This window comes from Phyllobates terribilis, unplaced genomic scaffold (assembly GCF_046119375.1).
Source record: "Phyllobates terribilis strain yellow unplaced genomic scaffold, ASM4611937v1 Scaffold_2__4_contigs__length_985480577, whole genome shotgun sequence".
NCBI lineage: Eukaryota > Metazoa > Chordata > Amphibia > Anura > Dendrobatidae > Phyllobates > Phyllobates terribilis.
This window is the reverse complement of record NW_027362762.1, coordinates 188,512,601-188,534,162: the sequence shown is the minus strand read 5'-3', so window position 1 is coordinate 188,534,162 and position 21,562 is coordinate 188,512,601. Positions and strand designations below refer to the sequence as shown.

The window sequence follows — 21,562 nt, the reverse complement described above, 5'->3', positions numbered from 1 at the left end:
CTATAAAGTGTTGCACTTTCTCACAACAATACCAGGTGAGCACTGCTGCTTCACCATTTAACATTGTTGTCCTGATTACGCCCTTATTGAGCTTTTTTGTCCTCATAGCTTTCTCTCAATTCTCCTATATGAGTAGTTTTTAGGTACTTTTAATGCTTTTCTTTTTTCACATAGTATGTGGATTGTGTATACTGTACTCGGTGACAATATTTTTTTTTGCCACTTTGAAATGTTATATTATTAGAAGAAGTACACCTTACCTTCTCAGCGCAGAGACATCGCCACTGTAAGCTGCAAATAGAAGGTTCACCACAGTCTTTTGCTGCGGAAAACAGAATATGAACAGCAGCATCAGTGCATCAGCCTGACAACAAAAGTGTTTATAGCACCATATAATGCAATGTACAAGAATAATGGTTATTCCTACAGACATAGTAAAAAGCCATAAAAGCACTCACAACACACAGTGCTTATAAAAATGTACTTCATGTTAGATGGCAAAAAATATCCTGTATATAAAATTAATTTATCGTTATGCATTCATTGAATACATAAAATAAAAAAAAAGTACAAAAGCTAACGATAGGTTGGTATACAGAGCAATACCACTAATGGTCCCATAAATATAAGGTACATTGTCCCTAGATACACACAGTATATAGGAGAGCATGGTAAATAAAGAGTTGACAGCTCATACAAAAGAAATAGAAAACAGGAAAGATCATATAACTAATGTAGGAAGGGAACAAGATAAAATCCTAAATTACCCTCTACACCCAACCCTAAGCAAGTTTCACCAACTGCTTAGTCTGGGGATATAATTTTAGTGGTCGAGCACTAAGTTTGTTTTGGAAGCCACTATGATAAGGTAACATAATAGAAGTAGAATCATGTCTTAGAGTGATACAGAATTTTTGTTCCAGAGAATAGTTACTTCAGATTTTCAGAAACTGAAAATCCCACATATCAGCTGTGTATTTGCATGTATGTGCATTTACTCGGGACCGGACAGACAAAATAAGGCAGAAACAGCTATAGGCAAATGATAAATCCCTTAGATATTAATATTGTCCCAGCAGGGAAAAATTATAAAACATAACCTTTAATATGTTAAAAATACATAAAATGCTAGTACATAAAGTGCACCGTGCTCAGTGCAAAAAAACTCATCACACGTATAAAACAAATACTGGGAGATGCTTATAGATAGATGAAAGCATTACCATTAACCATGGAGATACTCTATACAATTCTCTATCAGTTTAAATATTAGCATCACCCATGCCAAGGGGATTCTTAAAGCAATCCTCCTTAACAAATGCAGCATAGAGGGGGATATCATATACTGTTAGGGTATGTGCACACACGTTGTGTTTTGCTGCGTATTTGCTGCAGATTGTAAATTTTCAGCTGCGTCTGTCAGTACCAGCAAAGTGTATGAGAAACCAGAATTCACTGTTCCTACATGTTGCTTTTTGTTTGCTGTGTATTTTCAGTAATTAGAAAAACGCTGAAAGACGTTACATGTCACTTCTTTCAGCGTTTTTTCACTCATAGGAAGTAATGGAGGGGATGAAAAACGCTACAAATATGCAGCAAAAGTGCACCAAAAAACTCACCTGCGTATTTTGCTGCGTATTTGCAGCGTTTTTGGGCAAGAAATGAGACAGGGACAACATTTTTTTTCCTTGTAGTCACTAAACTTTTATAGCATGAACATGAGACAGAATTCAACAAAAAAAAAAACACGCAGGAAAAAAACGCAGCAAAAAACGCAACTAAAAACGCAGCTAAACCTGTGTTTTTGACGCAGCTAATCTCCTGCCAGAGAAAAGATATCAGCAGATTTCGTGCAAATTTTGGTGCAGAAAACGTGCAGAAAAAACACAACGTGTGTGCACTTACCCTTAGCGTCATTTACAGCTAAATTTGTTTTGTAATAATACTGTATCATATTATCCCCTTTTTTATTTTTATATATATTGACCATATATTTGATGTGCCTATATTACCATTAGGACTTATACCTCATATGGCCAATAAAACAATCTCACCGAAGAGTTTAATACTTTTCCCAATTCATAGGTGATTCAGTAGATCAAAGGAACCGCCCGACGCGTTTCACAGATTCATTAGGGGTTAGTGGTTCCGAGGCTTATGATCCATCAGACGTCAGGGTATCCCCACTGTCTCAGGGTTTCCCCGCACTCTGCTGCTGCCAGCTGGTTGTATTCATTCCCTTTTTAAACACTTTCCGCCCAAATCACGTTAGCGGCTGCACATTATGACGCACTTCCGGTCCCGCAATGCTCCGCGACTGGAATTGACATGCGATGTTTCCAAGGCGCTGGAACGCATCGCTACGGTGCTGGACTGCACACTTCATTTCCTGTGATGTGCTCTATCCACCGTATCACATGGGTCATACTCTCCAATAGGGGCATATATCTTTAGCGTGAGTATACACTTTAGTGTCCACAAACTCAGCGTGAATCCCGTATTAGTACCCACTATAAGATGTCAAGCCATAACTCTCAGTGCCTCACTTATTGCCTCAAGTTGTACATGCAGGATCACATCTCATCTAGGTATCCATAAACAGACCAGGGATAAGGGAAGCTATTTCGAAATAAAGACAATTCACATGATGATTAATTATTATCATAATTCATGGTAATATAGATTAACCCGGATGGATACCAATTAACCATCCTAAAACCATTACTATGAGATTATAGTAATAAATAAAGAGAGCAGGTAAATATAAATATAAATAAATATATATATATATATATATATATATATATATATATATACAGTACAGACCAAAAGTTTGGACACACCTTCTCATTTAAAGATTTTTCTGTATTTTCATGACTATGAAAATTGTACATGTGTTAATTCATAGTTTTGATGCTTTCAGTGTGAATGTACAATTTTCATAGTCATGAAAATACAAAAAAATCTTTAAATGAGAAGATGTGTCCAAACTTTTGGTTGGTACTGTGTATATATATATATATATATATATATATATATATATATATATATATATATATATGGGAGGTAATTATAAAGCAAAACCACTAGTGTGGACAGGCAGGCCTCATGATAGAAAGTCTTGGGCAACCTATTGATTCCCTACGCTGTACTAATCTAAGCACTTTATGTACTAGCACTTTATGTATTTTTAACATATTTATTAAAAGTTATGCTTTATAATTTTTCCCTGCTGGGACAAGACAAAAGAAGGCCCCTGTGCAAGATCACAGTATATGGGTCCTTTGCAGTCCAATTACTCATCCTAATGCACAATTCCACTTACTTTGGAGGTGGCCAATGGCTCCCTTACCTCTTGGACTCCTGTGCAGCTGCAAAGGTTGCAACAATGATACAGTATGCATTTACTGTATATGACTGAAATATGTATCCTGATCATATTAGCAGAATACAGAATAATACCTGTATTTCTCTTGTTTCTTTGCGGGGATCCAGCTTCTTTGCACAGTGACGCAAGTTGTCAAAATGATGGAAATTGAAAAGTGAGACCAGCTCCTACAAAATAAGCAATTTCTACATTTAATTGATAAACAGGATATCTATATCCAAACATTTCAGTGTAGGCTGCTGTGGATAAGGAACTTGGTAAGTTTAGATTTTGGAGCAGCAGTCTCATTTAATAAGATCGCAGATGACACAAGTATAAATCAGAATAAGGCACTTCTATCTTTTTGGCGCTCAAGTAGTGTCCCCCCCCCCCCTCATTTAGCAATCAAGGAACTTGGCACTCGTAGTAGATGAAATATAGTGATTTATTATTAAACAGTAATGTCTCACAGAATATACATAACGTTTCAGTCATATAGACCTTCTTCAGAAGAACATAATTCTGTGGAGAGACGACAGTCAAGAGAAGAACAGTGCTAACAGTTTCAGCTTACTACTGGCGCCATTACATAGCAGGGTTCCACTAAACTATTAGCGCTGTTCTTGACTTTCATTTCTCCACAAAATTATGTGCATCTGAAGAAGGTCTATATGACCGAAACATTATGCATATTCTGTGAGACACTACTCACAGAAATCATCACTATATTTCATCTAATATGAATGCCAAGTTCCTTTTTCACAGATGACACAAGGATACAACTATAACAACCAGAGTTTAGGTTCTACTCCAGATTTAAGGCCTTTTTGGATTGGTGCCTACGAGGTGACTAATCCAAGAAAAATTCTTTTGCTTGCTCAGTGGATAGATCATAAATACGGAATATAACAAGAATTTACAACATAAGAATATGGTTTTGATATCTTTCCTGAATTTAAGAAAAACTCGACAAATGGGTACCAAAAGAAAAAATACAAAGTTTTTCTTACATAGCAAAAATGAATCCCTCGGACACTGTTACCGATTCTGTCAAGAGGAGGGGACCAACAGCAAACTCCCATAATATTAGGAACAACTAGTAATATGGCTCCAGACACACCGGACTTTGCTGGGAGCCCAACCTGTAAAGATACAATTACAGCCTTTGAACATCTGATAGAAGCAGACACATAGGAACTAATTCATCATTTACATTTTTTAATTCCTTTTTTTTTTAAACCTTGTCTTTCTTTTTGCCTTAGTGGATTTTGCACCAAATTCATCAAAATAGCACACAATGTTTGTTGAGTTTAGAGATAATTAAAACATGTGCTTTTTTATTGTTTTGTGCCTTTTTTAGACTTCAGTCAGCTTTTTTGACGTACAAGAAAAACGGACCAAGTGTCATCAGTGATTTTTATCAGAGATTCATGAGATTTTAATCAGAATGTCTTCCGTGGGCGTAATGCTACTCAGACAACACAAGGTGATGGTAAAACAGTGTGGCAATACTTTATTGAACCACAAAGCGGACAATAAACACATAGAACAGTCCCAGCAAATACTCAAGATGGTACAACATTACACAGTCTCACCCTTCCACTCCACCCGCCTGGGATAGAACAGCTGCGACTTTGGGACTTCCAGGGCCAACTACCTCAACCAGTGGCCCCCCGCTTCTGGTGGGCCCCCACAGAGAGAAGGTAGCGGCAAGCTTAGAAGCTAGCAGTCCATCGAGGTACAAGGCCAGGAGACCCGTGGATCCTACCCTGGCCTCTCCGAATGTCTCCATAAGTTCCAGGCGACTGGTGGGTCCCTCCTGGCAACCCCAAACAACATATCCATGGGGCCAGATGACTTCATCGTCCCAACCTGGTCTCCCCAAATGTATCCATGGGCTCTCTGATGGTTAATGGAGCAGATCTGTATCTTTCCAGTCAGGGCAATATACCCTTAGGCTAGAATCATGTAGATTCCAAATCGGTTTGTCTCTTTGGGTAAAGCCATACTTCCAAGCTGATATTCTCAGAGAGTCTGAGTGTCCTCATGCTTCTCCTTGATTCTCTGTTTTTAGTCTCTTAGCAGCAGGGTAGAAAAACCCTTTTTATATTTACATATAAAGGTCATCAGTCACAGGTAAGGGGTTAGGGAGAGCAGCCTCATGTCTCATTGTTTGAGCTAATCTATTTACATAGTTGGTATAGTAGGGGGCTCTTTAAATCAACATCATTGTTTCCAAACGAAGATAAGTCAACATTCAGTGTTATACAAATAGTATGACATTCTTGACCAGCCACAGAAATATACATACAATTATAAGTCAACAGAAACACAAATATAATAGTGTATTTCTCTTGACTTAACAAATCTAATCGTCTGGCTAATTAAGATTTTAAGCTGTATCGTCACAGTCGGTGTTTCAACAGTTTTTGTCACTGATGAGAAAAAAAGTTTCACTTTCTACTATTAGTCAGTGAAAAATGGACAATACACACATGGCATCCAACTGATATCCGATTTTTTCATGGACATGTGGACTTTCATTGCCTGGTTTGATCTGACACTAGGATCAATATTGGACATTTCTCCGTGATTTTGCACGGACCACAAAAAATCACAGTCATGTGAATAGCCCCATAGTTACAAGGAAAAAACCAAATAGCACTCATACATGAAAACCTGATGGATGAGTCAGACCTTAGGGTCAAAAGTCACATATTTCTTTAGTCATCAAGTGTCATGGCTTGGTTTGGGGATTCGATTTGGTGACCTGTTGCTTCATGGTCGGTTCTACTGTCTGCTGGGCTATTACCCTTTTCTTCCCTATCCAAGTGCCGATTGTTCTTATTGTTTTTATTCTTCTTTCTTGGTATACTCCTCTTCAGGTGTTTTCCATTTTCCCATTTTGGTTTGCCCTATCACATTCTGCGTTCGTCTTTACAAATTATCCCTTCACTGCACTTCCTTGCTGGCTATACTTCTAAGTGAATTTGTGCTAAGGCGTTCCAGCACTTCAGTTATAGGATTTCCCCTGATAGGCAAACATTTCTGCTGAGTGTCTGTTTGTCTACCTTTCCAGCATCTTTTCCTTTGACTACAGTTAGGGTTCTGACAGGTTATTCTTATTTTCATTTATTTTTGGTTCTCCTGTCAGAGGTGTGTCAGATATGACAGACAGTCGCCCTGCAGTTGGCTGCAGAAGATCTCTTCATTTGGCATTACAGACACCTTCTTAGCTGTTTCACTCTAGGACCCAGCGGCTACCATCTTCCTGCTAATTGACACCAAGGCCTGGATGTTTAAATAGTTTCACTTTGCAGCAGGAAGGTGCCGGTGATACTCACATGTTTCCTTGTGAATGCTTGGAGCTCTCAGACTGCTATCTTGCTCTGTGGTGCTAGGAGGACGCTTGGAGTTATCTCTCTGAAGTTGGTTAAAGCTAAGCTACTTTGCCTCGTGTGTGTCTCCCTTGTGGTCTTTAGTTGTTAGTGGGGATCGACTAGTGCTCATCCCCCCTTCTCTATCCAGTGCCAAGCGCTAAGGAAATACAGGGTTTAGGTTCGCGTGTGGCAATTGGTGAGGAACCAATATAGGGACGTTAATGGAGACAGGGTGATTTCCCTAGAGTCTGGGCTCCCTTCCCCCCTTCCCTTTGTGTTGCACTTAGTCTTTCACACACCTTGCGTGACATCTCCTTACTTTTCCCTGTCTCCCCTTTATGAAGGTACTTTACGTTTTCTCACCTTGGGTCCTAGTGTCCACCTGCACACTTTCCTCTACCCTTGTTAGTAGAGTGTAGTGGCCTCCCCTCTGGTTCCTCATGAGGCATGAGAAACCCCACACAGGCCTTTTAAGGAATCAGGTCCAAGGTGGTATTTTTAGTTGTGGGGCTTGGGATTATCTAGTTTGTACAGGGACCAGTAGGGTGTGGGTGCGGCTTCTCTATGTAATAGGTCTTCATTATTCCTGTTACCCATGTGTGATATTCATAACACAAGTGTGCAAAACACACCTCAGGGGTAGAGTAGATTCATGCAAAAAATAAATTTGACGTTGTAAAAAGGTCACAAGTTATGAAAAAAAACATCTTGGATTGGCTAACCATTTCCACACCCACATTGATGACATACAAAAGAAAAGTAGAAAAACATACTACAGATAATAAGGTGTGTGTGTGTGTGTGGGGGGGTGACTGAAGAAAAAGAGAAAAACATAAAAAAAAGAACATTGTTTAATGATGAGTCAGCTCCTTAATATGTACATTGACATATAATGCACTGACATGAGGACACAAGAGATTGGTTCTATTGAATTGCTCTGTTCTGAGGCTTACTGTAAATGTATTAAATAGCTATTGCTTTTTAATATTTATTGTTCAGACTTTTTTTTTATCATTAAAATATAAAAAACGACATGTAAAGCCATTTTTGCAAATGCAATAGCACAATTTATTTTTTCTTGTACAATACTTGAATATTTTATTGTAATTACAACATCTGTCCACAAGATGGAGGCAGCACTACATAAGACTTGAAGTGATTTAAGAGACTATTTGCTTATTAAAATGGAAACCTAATTCTTTTATATTGTTTTATTTCCTTATTATAACTTGTTGAGAAAGTGGCTTTCCTTTTTATTGCAGTGCAGTTTATACTGAAGGTTACCTAGTATTCTTTGCTCATTCTTCGGTTTTTGGTTGGTGTATTTTTTATTTTACTGCTAGCTCTAAGCACTATGTAGACAATTTCATATTTTAAGTGTCTAGTGACATTCTTGAAAAGTACTATTAACAATGACGAAAATACAATTAATAAGTAAAAAACACAGATTTTTCCCTTTCTATAGCTACAGAACAGTCTCCTATGTTTCACCATTAAGGGGTTTTGCGCTTTGGACAATCCCTACTTGTTAGAAAGGTCCCTGGACAATAAGCTTAAAGTGTTACTCTCAGCTGTAATCTGTAGAGAAACCTGGCAATAAGTCATTATTTCCCTTACAACCCACCACAGGGGAAATAAAGCATCTGTTCCAATCAATGGGTATTTTGAGTGACTCAGGACAGAGAAGGTCATCTGAAGTGAGGGATGCTCTTTGTATTCTAGCATAGGTTTTCATATTATTTTTATTGTCTTTCACTGTCTGGATAAATAATAATATAATTTTATAGTACAAGTCATTACTAATACCTTGATACCAAATGTATCCTTTCTGCAGAAGTTGGTTTGTTTTGTTTTTACAAGTAAAGCTTTTATTTCGGTCTGACTGAGCTTGGATCGGGAGACCCACGACCAGTCCGTGCATTTTGGTCAGTGATTGGACCGAGATCCACGGACGTCTGCATGACCCCTTAGACTGATACGTCGCCTATTAGACCTCACCTCCAGTTGTATCTGATATGCTGTATTATATGGCACACTTGGAAGCCTGGTTAAGTCTCTAATTTCCATAGCAACTGATTGATAGGCATCCTGAAATTGCATTGCAATAGTGTTGATGGGCTGACAGAGGGAGTGGCCTTCCTCTGTCAAACATCTCACTTGCTATTGTCAAGCTCTTGTACTCAGATTTCTGATAACTTATCTTGCGTTGTTACTAGAAAGTGTTTAAATATGTACAAAAAAACAAACAATCTCTTAAAACGTGTTTAAATATTATATCATTGGACTCACGTGAAAGGCAAATTGTCCAGAGAAGTCATACATCCCACACGAATGCATTAGACTCAGAGTATTTCTCACAGCTTCTGCACTCAGAACCCGCTCTCCTGTGATGGGACAGATGCCACCATTAGCTAGAGTGGCAGCAATCACACTTCCCGAATGACAGTTCACCTCAATGGAGCACAACTAGAAAGAGAAGAAATATATTATTCATGAGATATCTTGTTTAGAGAATATACTGTAAAAGTCAGGGAATACATACAAAGTCAGGGAATACCTACAAAGTCAGGGAATACAAACAAAGTCAGGGAATACAGACAAAGTCAGGGAATACAGACAAAGTCAGGGAATACATACAAAGTCAGGGAATACAGACAAAGTCAGGGAATACAGACAAAGTCAGGGAATACAGACAAAGTCAGGGAATACAGACAAAGTCAGGGAATACAGACAAAGTCAGGGAATACAGACAAAGAAAGGGAATACAGACAAAGTCAAGGAATACCGACAAAGTCAGGGAATACATACAAAGAAAGGGAATACAGACAAAGTCAAGGAATACCGACAAAGTCAGGGAATACATACAAAGTCAGGGAATACAGACAAAGTCAGTGAATACATACAAAGTCAGGGAATACAGACAAAGTCAGGGAATACAGACAAAGTCAGGGAATACAAACAAAGTCAGGGAATACAGACAAAGTCAGGGAATACAGACAAAGTCAGGGAATACAGACAAAGAAAGGGAATACAGACAAAGTCAAGGAATACCGACAAAGTCAGGGAATACATACAAAGTCAGGGAATACAGACAAAGTCAGGGAATACAGACAAAGTCAGGGAATACATACAAAGAAAGGGAATACAGACAAAGTCAGGGAATACAGACAAAGTCAGGGAATACAGACAAAGTCAGGGAATACAGACAAAGTCAGGGAATACAGACAAAGTCAGGGAATACATACAAAGAAAGGGAATACAGATAAAGTCAGGGAATACATACAAAGTCAGGGAATACAGACAAAGTCAGGGAATACAGACAAAGTCAGGGAATACAGACAAAAGTCAGGGAATACAGACAAAATCAGGGAATACAGACAAAGTCAAGGAATACAGACAAAGTCAGGGAATACAGACAAAGTCAGGGAATACATACGAAGAACTAGAACTAAAAAGACAAAAAATACATAACAAGACTGTCCACGACTTTTATATTGATTACCTCTCCTAAGTATAGTTCATCAATATAAGATTAGTGGGGGTCCAACACCTGGCACCCCTACCGATCAACTGTGTGGCAGCCGGATGTGAACAGTGTACAAATTGGAATACCGCAGATCCATTTAGTGGATGCTGCAGATCAGATCCAATTCTCTGCAATATAATTGATCTTATATTGATGACACATTCTAAGGATACATTATCAATATAAAAAGTTGTGGAAAACTCATTTAACCCCTTAATGACTCACCCATTTTGAGCCTTTAGGACACAGCTTTTTTTTTTTCATTGTGGTGTTCGAGGAGCAACGTAGCTGTATAACAATGACACCATTTTGGGGGTACATGTAAATTATTACCTAACTTTATTAATTGTTTGCGGTGAGAAATAAAAAAAATCAAATCTGTGTTTTTTTCAGCTTTTAAAGGGAACCTGACAGATTTCCCAGGCCTCCAAGCAACCACATGTATTTATTGATATATTTATACCTTTCCTAACAAGCCTTTTTTATTGTCTTTTTGAATACCGCATATCCAAAAAAAACCATTTTAGAACTGCAATGATGATATGCTAATTAGTGGGTGGCTAGTCACGGGGGTATTATTTTCCCCAGACTAGTCATCCCACCAATCATGCTCCTCTAGGCGTGTGTAACGTGATTTGAAAGAACAGCGTCACCGCTTGCTCTTTGCAGATCTCTGTCTCCCGGACAATGTGCAATTCCTCCCTGACACTGCGCGGGCTCTCGCGGCTTGGTGTGTCCTACGCCACTGCTGTCACCCTCGGCATCTGCAGTGCGCCAATGAAGGCTGTGATCACTTTTTATTATACTTTAGGAGGTGGAATGTACAAAAGAAAAAGTAATCCTGGATTAAATACTGTCCCTTACGGGATAAGTAATGGTATCAAATTATATTATGGGTTGATACAATTACATTGATATCCAAGTTATATCACTTTTTTATGTTTTGTTACTTTTGCACAAGAAAATCAGTTAAAAATATAATTGTTTTGCATTATATTCTGAGAGCCAAAAATTTTTAATTTTTTGATTTACAGATGTGTATGAGGTTTTTTTTCGGTATATGTATACGTTTTTGATCGTGTTTTACTTAATTATTTTTTTGTGAGCCAGGAAGAACAAAAACAGCAATCGTGGCATTTTTCTAATTTTTTTTCTTGTGGTGTTCAGCATGTGTGCAGGTTAAATAATGATATAGTGTTATAGGACGCATTGTTACGGATGCGGCTATAACAAATATGTATGATGTTTAAAGGTCATTTATTTTTTTCTAGATTAAACAGTTTTTTCATTATTTTTATTTGTATTTTTTTATTAAACATTTTTTTTCACAATATGTATTCGTCCCCCAAAGAGACTTGAACATGCGATTCTATGATCACATTGGTAATACACTGCACTACATTTGTAGGGCAATGCATTTTATAGCCTGTCAATGTTTGACTGACTGGCAGCCAATTACACCTCTAATAATAAGACTATTAAACTTCACCTCTGTGGTTGCATTTTTGGCAAACCAGGAGGCCATTGTTAGGAATCCATTTGCCATAGAAACCTATTGGCTCCCTGTGATCGCACTGCAGGGATGTTGATGTGACAGAACACCAATCCTAGCAGTGAGAGCAAGAGCCCAGCTGCAGTTTATATCAGCCAAGCTCCTGTATTTGATCACATTGGTACAGAAGCAGTACCAGGTGGTCAGCATGACGGATATATCCATTAGAGATGAGCGTTGTTCTACTCGAACTGTTCGCCAATCTCAAATTCGAGCTGTTTTGGGCGGTGTTCGAGCCGGTCGGCGAACACGAACAATTTGAGAAAAATTCGGCTGTTCGAGGTTATGTTCGATAACTGTTCGTGCACCAAAATCATAACTGGATTTTTTCTCAGTAATGATGAAAATTAATGTTAATACGCAGTTTGAGTGTACAGCGGGGCGGGGGGAGGGATCTCTGCAGGAACAATGAAGATCTCCATTTTTTTTTCTCTTTCCCACATTTGCAGTGGGGAGGTGCAATCTGTCAGCCTATCAGCAGCGCACACACGGAGCGAAGTGCTTTTTTTCACACAAGCAAGGGCATGTGTGATTGGCAGTGTATGTCACATGTCCTTGCCCTATAAGACCAAGCCATTTTCCCCGTCGCCACCATTTTCTCACTGCTGCAGCTGCGTGTTAGACGGCACCGCTGTTGCTGTGTGCGCTATACCTTGTTAATTTCAAGCCAATTTTCGCACAAATATACAGATAGCTTGGGAGTAGGGAATAGTTGTGATTGCAGTCCTTTTAAGGACTAGGTTACAGCATTTCCTACGACTTTTATCAGGCAGGTCTGTGCTCTTAAATAGATAGATTGTGGGAGTAAAGACTAATTGTAATTGGAGTCCTTTTCAGGACTAGGTTACATCAGTTCCTATCAGTTTTTGCCAGGCAGGTCTGTGCCAGTGCTGTGCAAGTTTTTTTCACAGCATTTGGCTGAATCTAGCAAAGCTAAACCTTTTTGGCCTATTGCAGAGTGTGTTAGTCAGTGGAGTAGCCTATCTGTGTTGCAAGATATACCACCTGTGTATAGAATACCAATTTTTTTACTGCACTTAGTGAAGTAAAATCTTTTGGGCATAGCATCATTCTATTAGTCCATCTATACTGACCTCCATCAGGTTGCAAACTGAATATAATTTTTTTCTGCATCTAGCTCTGAAAAAATATTTGGGCTTCTAGCAGTGTGTGGGACTTGGTCTATTAGTCCATCTATACTGACCTCCATCAGGTTGCAAATTAAAAATAATTTTTTTCTTCATTTAGCTCTGAAAAAATATTTGGGCTTCTAGCAGTGTGTGGGACTTGTTCTATTAGTCCTTCTATACTGACCTCCAGCAGGTTGCAAATTGAATATAATTTTTTTCTGCATCTAGCTCTGAAAAAATATTTGGGCTTCTAGCGGTGTGTGGGACTTGGTCTATTAGTCCATCTATACTGACCTCCATCAGGTTGCAAATTAAAAATAATTTTTTCTGCATCTAGCTCTGAAAAAATATTTGGGCTTCTAGCAGTGTGTGGGACTTGGTCTATTAGTCCATCTATACTGACCTCCATCAGGTTGCAAATTAAAAATAATTTTTTTCTTCATTTATCTCTGAAAAAATATTTGGGCTTCTAGCAGCATGTGGGACTTGTTCTATTAGTCCATCTATACTGACCTCCATCAGGTTGCAAATTAAAAATAATTTTTTTCTGCATCTAGCTCTGAAAAAATATTTGGGCTTCTAGCAGTGTGTGGGACTTGGTCTATTAGTCCATCTATACTGACCTCCATCAGGTTGCAAATTAAAAATAATTTTTTTCTTCATTTATCTCTGAAAAAATATTTGGGCTTCTAGCAGCGTGTGGGACTTGTTCTATTAGTCCATCTATACTGACCTCCATCAGGTTGCAAATTAAAAATAATTTTTTTCTGCATCTAGCTCTGAAAAAATATTTGGGCTTCTAGCAGTGTGTGGGACTTGTTCTATTAGTCCTTCTATACTGACGTCCAGCAGGTTGCAAATTGAATATAATTTTTTTCTGCATCTAGCTCTGAAAAAATATTTGGGCTTCTAGCGGTGTGTGGGACTTGGTCTATTAGTCCATCTATACTGACCTCCATCAGGTTGCAAATTAAAAATAATTTTTTTCTGCATCTAGCTCTGAAAAAATATTTGGGCTTCTAGCAGTGTGTGGGACTTGGTCTATTAGTCCATCTATACTGACCTCCATCAGGTTGCAAATTAAAAATAATTTTTTTCTGTATCTAACCCAGCCAATAGTTTTGGCCTAATACCACAGTTTGGCCACTCAGCTCTGCTCGGTTACCATCCATTGTTTTTTTGTGCAAACAACTCCAGAGTTGTGAATTAGTTAACCACCAAAATGAGTGGAAAAAGGCCTGCTGCTGGTGGAAAGGGGAATAGGCGTGTTGGGAAGGGGAAAAAAGGTTGTGTCCGTGGGGTAGGTGCAGAAGAAAGACCATCTTCCAGCCAAACTAAAATGTCTACTTCTTTTAGCGGACAATGTGATAAGATCCCTTTCTTACGGCCACGCCAATCGCTACAAATTCCAGATGAGGCACAAAAACAGGAGGTGCTTCAACGGATATCAAGTGCTCCTTTAAGTGGGCTCTCCTCCACATCAACTTCAACATCACAAATACTCCAGTCCTCAGAGGTGTCACCCCAATCGCACTTGCTTCCTCACAGCTCCCAAATCTCCAGCTGCCCGTCTGAGTATGAGGTAGAACAGATGGTTGAGTCTGCAGAGCTGTTTACTCATACTATAGCCTGGGAATCAGAGGTCGACTCCAGCGCTTCTGTGAATCCAGACGAGGAAATGATCTACACTGATGCCCAGAATCTTTATGAGTCGGATCCAGGACCAGACGCAGAAGGTTCTGACCATAATGTAGACCCTCATTCCCAAACTGTAACTCCTGTTGGTGGAGACAATGAGGAAGACGATGATAAGACTCAAATACCTGATTGGAGCGACAACTTTAGTTTTTTGTCAGGGCAGGAACAGGTTGGCTCTGAGGACGACGGGTGTGATAACGCACAGGGTGATGATGATGAGGTCGGAGATCCCACTTACTGTCAACCCACAGTCAGCCAAGAAATGAGGTCAGCAGAGGAGGTGGAGGAAGATGCTAGTGACGACGAGGTCAGGTTGCGCCTTCCTGGACAGAGACGTAGTACTGGAAGCACGTCAACAACTGCATCCTCAAACACAACTCTGCCTCTCACCACAAGTCGTGGTGGCTCTTCAGGTCGCATGGGTGCTAAGCCTTGCATAGCCTGGGCATTTTTTCAGATCGATAAAGATGACCCAACTCGTGTTATCTGTAACATTTGTCAGCAAAAGCTAAGTAGAGGCCAAAAAATACATAGTTTGAGTACTTCATGCATGAACCGGCACATGGACATGAAGCATAAGTTGCAGTGGGAAGCTCAGTGTGCTACAATGCGGTCTAGCCGGCCGGGCCAACCACCGTCTGCCATATCTTGTGCATCCGCGGCCTCTTCATCCTCTGTGACTGGGGGGACAGCAGTCACACCTGTTTTGGGGCGCAGACCTGCCACCTCTTTACCCGCAACAGCCATCGTGATTGGCAGGTCATCATTTTCTTTGGAGGTGGTAACACCAGCTGGTCTTGAGCGCTGTCCGACATCGATAGCACCACCTTTGGATCAAGGCAACCTAACATGTCCGCCTGCATCTTCCTCACAGACCGGCAGTTTGCCGGGGACACCCTTAACAACCCCGTCTAAGCACAATAGCCAGCCCTCGGTCCCTCAGATGTGGACAAGTAAAAGACCATTTCCTCCTAGCCATGAGAAAGCTAAGAGGTTGAATTTCACCATCTGCAAGCTCTTGGCTACAGAAATGCTGCCTTTCCGCCTGGTGGACACAGAGGATTTTCGAGACCTTATGTCCGTCGCAGTGCCCCAGTACCAGATGCCCAGTCGGCACTACTTCTCAAAGAAAGGTGTGCCTGCGCTCCACCAGCATGTCGCACACAACATCACCGCTTCTTTGAGAAACTCTGTGTGTGACAGGGTGCATTTCACCACAGACACTTGGACGAGTAGGCATGGACAGGGGCGTTACATGTCGCTGACTGGGCACTGGGTAACTATGGTGACAGCAGGACAAGGGGCTGCTGTCCAAGTCTTGCCGTCCCCACGAGTTGTGCGTCAATCCTCTTTATGTCAAAGTTCCTCCACTGCTTCTGCCTCCTCAACCTCCTCTCGGTCTTCCACCTGCACCCAAAGCCTGTCTGGTCATGCCACAAGCTTTCTAACTGCGCAGAAGGGATCCTGCACACCTCCTTACTATGCTGGCAGTAGGGCTCAACGTCATCAGGCGGTTTTTACATTGAAATGTCTGGGAAATGTGAGTCACACAGCTGAGTTGTGGTCAGCTCTGGAGAACCAATTTCATGAATGGTTGTCTCCACTGGACCTGAAACCAGGGAAGGCCGTGTGCGACAATGCTGCAAACCTGGGTGCGGCCCTTCGCCGGGGCAATGTCACACACGTGCCTTGTATGGCTCACGTGTTGAACCTGGTTGTCCAGCAATTTTTAGCCCACTATCCCAGACTAGATGGCCTTCTGCAGAGGGCACGGTCGCTGTGTGCTCACTTCCGCCGTTCGCATCCCGCAGCTCAGCGACTTACATCTCTACAGAAGTCGTTGGGCCTGCCACTTCACCGGCTAAAATGCGATGTGCCTACCCGGTGGAATTCAACTCTGCACATGTTGCAGCGACTGTGGCAGCACCGACAAGCCCTGGTGCAATACGTTCTGACGTATAGCCTGGGCCAACGAGATTCAGAGGTGGGGCAAATCACGCTGGAGGAGTGGTCTCAGATCAGGGACCTATGCACCCTTCTGCACAGTTTTGAAATGGCGACGAAGATGTTTAGTGCTGACGATGCCATTATCAGCATGACTATTCCGGTGATTTACATGCTGGAGCACATGTTAAACAGAATTCGGAGTCAGGTGGTGGCACAAGAGGAGGTGGAGGAAGTAGAGGAGGAGGAGTTGTATGCGGAAGGGCTAACATCTGCAAGGTCCAGACGGTCGGCAGCACCAAGGCGGCAGGCATGTGAGGGTGGGGGAGATGATTTTACCAGGGCACATGGTAGCAGCCAAACTAGTGAGGAAGGTGCAGGAGCCCAGGAAGAAGTGGAGGACGAACTGATGGAAGACTCATCAGATGAGGGAGACCTTGATCACATTTCTGTTGTGCGAGGTTGGGGGGAGAGGACAGAGGAAGGAAGCATGATTGTTACCTCGCCACCAACACAACAGGGACTTGGTGCTCCTGGATGCGCAACACACATGAGTGCCTTCTTGCTGCACTACCTGCAACATGACCCTCGAATTGTGAGAATTAGAAATAATCCTGACTACTGGATTGCCACACTGTTAGATCCCCGGTACAAAAGTAAATTTGCAGAAATTATTCCTGCCATAGAAAGGGATGCACGCATGCAGGAGTATCAGCAGAGACTGTTGCAGAATCTTACATGTGCTTTTCCACAAAATACCAGTGGTGCACGTAGTGAATCTCACAGTTCCAACTTGCCAACCGTGGGACCGTCAAGTGTTCAGCACTCAAACCGTAACAGAACCACAGTATCTGCTGGTAACATCAATTTTGCGGAATCATTTCACCACTTTTTTAGCCCATCCTTTGCAAGGCCACAGGAGACAAGAAGTCTGACACATAGTCAACGCCTAGAGACGATGGTACAGGAGTATCTCCAAGTAAACATTGAAGCCACGACTGTGTCACTGGACCCTTGCTCTTTTTGGGCTTCCAATCTGGATAAATGGCCGGAGCTAGCCACTTACGCCTTGGAGATCTTGTCATGCCCCGCAGCCAGCGTTCTGTCTGAACGTGTGTTCAGCGCTGCTGGTGGTGTGCTGACAGATAAGCGCACGCGGCTCTCCACTGATAATGTAGACAGACTCACGTTCATAAAGATGAACAAATCATGGATCCGAAACGACTTTTCTACCCCTGTGTCATCCTGGGGAGAGTAAAAGCTTGATGATTGGTTAAAATCACCCTACCAACCGTTTTAAGCTTTCAAATTACTAATCATGTTTATCTGTATCTTGACTGGAAAATAATTTGGGCTTTGTAGCAGTGTGCAGCACTGATCCTATTAGGCCATCTATAATAAGCTTCACCAGATTTAAAATTAAAAATAATTTTTAGCTGCATCTAGCCCGGAAAATAATTTTGGGGCTCCGAGATGCGCAAGACACATAAGTGCCTTCTTGCTGCACTACCTGCAGCATGACCCTCATATTGTCAGAATTCGAAGTAATCATGACTACTGGGTTGCCACACTCTTAGATCCCCCAAACTTTTCGATCAACCTTTTCATTTTAATAAAGACCAAAAAAATGGTTATTTTTGAAATTATAAGCATTAGCAGGTTGTTAGAAACTGAAATCAAACAGTTTTCAACTCAAAACTTTATTCTAGGTGATGTTACATTTTCACATAGGACCCCTTGTTCGAAAGGAGCTTCTGAACTCTCTCGTCCATTGAATTTGTCAGGTTTTGGATGGTTTCTGCTTCAATTGTTTTGCATGAGGACAGAATACCCTCCCAGAGCTGTTGCTTAGATGTGAACTGCCTCCCGCCATCATAGACACTCCTTTTAATGATGCTCCAAAGGTTCTGAATGGGGTAGAGGTCAGGGGAGCATGGGGGTCACACCATAAGTTTGTCCCCTTTTATGCCCATATCAGCCAGAGATGCAGATGTTTTATGTGCAGCATGAGATGGTGCATTATCATGCAGAAAAATGATCTTGCTGTGAAATACACGGTTCTTCTTCTTGAACCATGGCAGGAAGTGCTGTTTGAGAAAATCCACATACATTATGGAGTTCATCTTTAGCGCCTTCAGGGATCCTAAAGGGGCCGACAATCTCTCTCCCCATGATTCCAGCCCAAAACATTACTCCACCTCCTCCTTGTTGGCGCTGTAGCCGTGTTTGCGTGGGGTGTCCATCAACCAGCCATCCTCCACTCCATTCATCTGGACCATCGAGCGCTGCACGGCACACATCCGTGAACAAAACAGTTTTGAAATCAGTCTTCATGTAATGTTTGGCCCACTGGAGCCGTTTCTGCTTGTGTGAAGTGGATAGAGGAGGTCGACAGGATGGCGTATGCACAGCTGCAAACCTCTGAAGGACCCTGCATCTTGTTGTTCGGGGGACGTTGGAGGCACAAGCAGCTTCAAAAACTTGTCTGCTGCTATGACAAGGCTTTTTTGCCGCTGCTCTTTCAACCTGACGTAATTGCCTGTAGGAAAGAGTCCTCAATTTGCCCTTATCAGCACGCACACGTGTGTACTGTGAATCAGCTACATACTTCTTGATTGCCAAGACACTTCATCCTGATCATCGCACAATGTTGATTGTAGTCATGCCTTGACCTAAACACTCCACAATTTGTTGCTTCTCAGCAGCCGACACATCCTTTTTCTTTCCCATTTTGGCAGAAAATGTAGGCTGCTTAATAATGTGAGAGAGCCTTCTTAAGTAGTCTTGCCTTTCATTGGACACACCTGCCAAACTAATTAGCACAGGTGTCTGCAATTGCTTACAGTGATATAGAGAGCCCTGACACACATCACCATCAATGAGTTTAACTGACAAACAAACAAATTCTTCCCTTATCACTCCTAAACACTTTTTGCATAATAATTTGGAACGCGGTGTACATGTGCTTTTCCACAAAACACCAGTGGTTCACGTAGTGAATCTTACAGTTCTAACTTGCCAACCGTGGTCTGTATGGAATTGTTCAATAAAGGGCCCAAAATTAAGATAACATAGATGGGAGAGGTCTCTATGAATAGGAATTCCTAAGTATTTGATACCCTGTGAGGGCCAGGCAAAGGGAAAGTTGGACTGGATGGAATCCTATATGGATTTAGGGAGGGAGACATCGAGGGCCTCAGACTTCGCTGCATTGATTTTAAAATTTTACCATGTAACAAAGTGATCTATTTCAGCCATAACAGCAGGGATGGATATATGTGATTGAGTGATATATACTAGGACATCATCAGCAAATAGAGAGCACTTGTACTCGGTGCCTCCCACCTCAATCCACCTAATATTGGGGTTATGGCGAATTGATGAGAGCAGGTGCTCCGTCACTAGGATGTATAAGAGAGGGGACAGAGGACATCCCTGCCTTGTCCCATTGGTGATTGTGAAAGGTGATGAAAATGTTCTGACGCACCCCCTGGGCCTTGGGACACCCGGAGCCGGACCCTTTTTGGTGGATGCTGGTGGTTGTAGTCTTCGTGGCGGCGATCCGGTTCCGTGGCTCAGGGCGGTCAAACCAGTGGCGGAACTATTTATGTGGTTTTGATGTTTAAATGTCCGACTACGCCACCCGTGGATTGCGGTCAGAGTGAACCGCCGCTACAGGGCAGACCGCTAAGGCTGGTGTTGTGGGTGCAGCAGAGCGTAGCATAACTCCCCACGGGAGGAGTATAGCCTCAGGGCAGTGTATGCGGAGGATGGGGGTGATGGTGCAGGGCAGCAGCAGTAACGACACGGAGTCAGTGATGCAGTTCAGGGCCTTTACTCACAGTTCTTATTATCCAGACCACGTCTGCAGGTAACGGCTGCCCACGTCGTACTGTGCTCATCAGGTGAGGGGCTCAGACAACTCCCAGATAACTTTGGAGCGCTTCACAGGACCCCCTTTGTGTGTCCTTTGTCTGGCCTTTCTTACCAACACTTCTGTCCGGCTGCCTCGGGCCTCCTCTTGGTAAACTTGGCGCCAGTTTCCCTGACCCTATGTGGTGCCTTCCTAGCGGGTGGAGCAAGGGGCTGCGCCACATAAAATGTCAGAGCCTCCGGTTTCTAGCTGAGGGTCGTTTCCTGCCTCCACTAGTTCGGGGACTGGTCTCCCCCTTTGGCCTGACCCCTCCACGCAGGTGGATTCGGGCGTGCGGTGGCGACTCGCCCGTCCGCACCCTTGGGATCCCTTCATTCCTCGTTCCTGGAGCCTTCTCCGCTCCTCTTCCTTCCTTCTCCCTCTTGCAGGCCTGGGCCTCTGTTGCTAGGCCCGCCTCCGGAGCAGAGCTCATGCAGAGCCCCTGCTCCCTGCCACTTCTGCTCAGACTTCTCTGCACTGAACTAAGATGGTGCCCACCTTTTATACTCCCTTCTCAATGCACCCAGGAACTGCTTCCTCCCTGCTCCTGCACTGCAGGGTTCCCCTTCCTCAGTGTTCCCTCCCCCCACTCCAGCCAGGGACAGGGACTGTCGTGCCCATCTCAGGGGCATATTGGTCGCCCTGCCCCACGGCAATGTGGTGTAATGCATGCAGGTGTCGGGTCCTGATCCACACTCCATCCTTATCTGAGAGTGAGATATCACACCTCTGGGTGAGGTGCAATACGTCTGTAGCAACCGAGCCCTCGGTGCTACAGTTCCATTTATCTTCAGCCTAGGTGACGTATTGTGATACAGGGCCGTGATTTTGGCTATAAAAGGGTCCCCTAGACCCCTACCCCAAGCTTTTTAAGAGAATCATATATGGCGTGCCAGGAGACTCTATGGAATGCTTTCTCAGCATCCAACGAGAGTATCTACTTACAAATTTTTAACTGCATCTAGCCCAGGAAATACTTTGTGCCTAGTAGCAGTGTCTGCTAGTCAGCGGATTATCCCGGCTGTTAAGCAAGCTACACCACCTGTAGTTTG

The 21,562-nt window shown here is 42.3% G+C and overlaps 1 protein-coding gene across 1 annotated transcript in view; it reads right to left on the bottom strand.

Annotated features, from left to right (window-relative positions):
• GLS2 (glutaminase 2) overlaps positions 1–21,562 on the bottom strand; it is a 114,884-nt gene that overhangs the window by 17,134 nt on the left and 76,188 nt on the right. Inside the window, exons 12-15 of the mRNA XM_073663637.1 lie at positions 9,037–9,213; positions 4,378–4,509; positions 3,463–3,555; positions 261–322 (exon numbers count right to left, since the gene is read on the bottom strand). Coding sequence (XP_073519738.1) covers positions 261–322; positions 3,463–3,555; positions 4,378–4,509; positions 9,037–9,213 — 464 coding nt within the window. The remainder of the gene's footprint in view (positions 1–260; positions 323–3,462; positions 3,556–4,377; positions 4,510–9,036; positions 9,214–21,562) is intronic.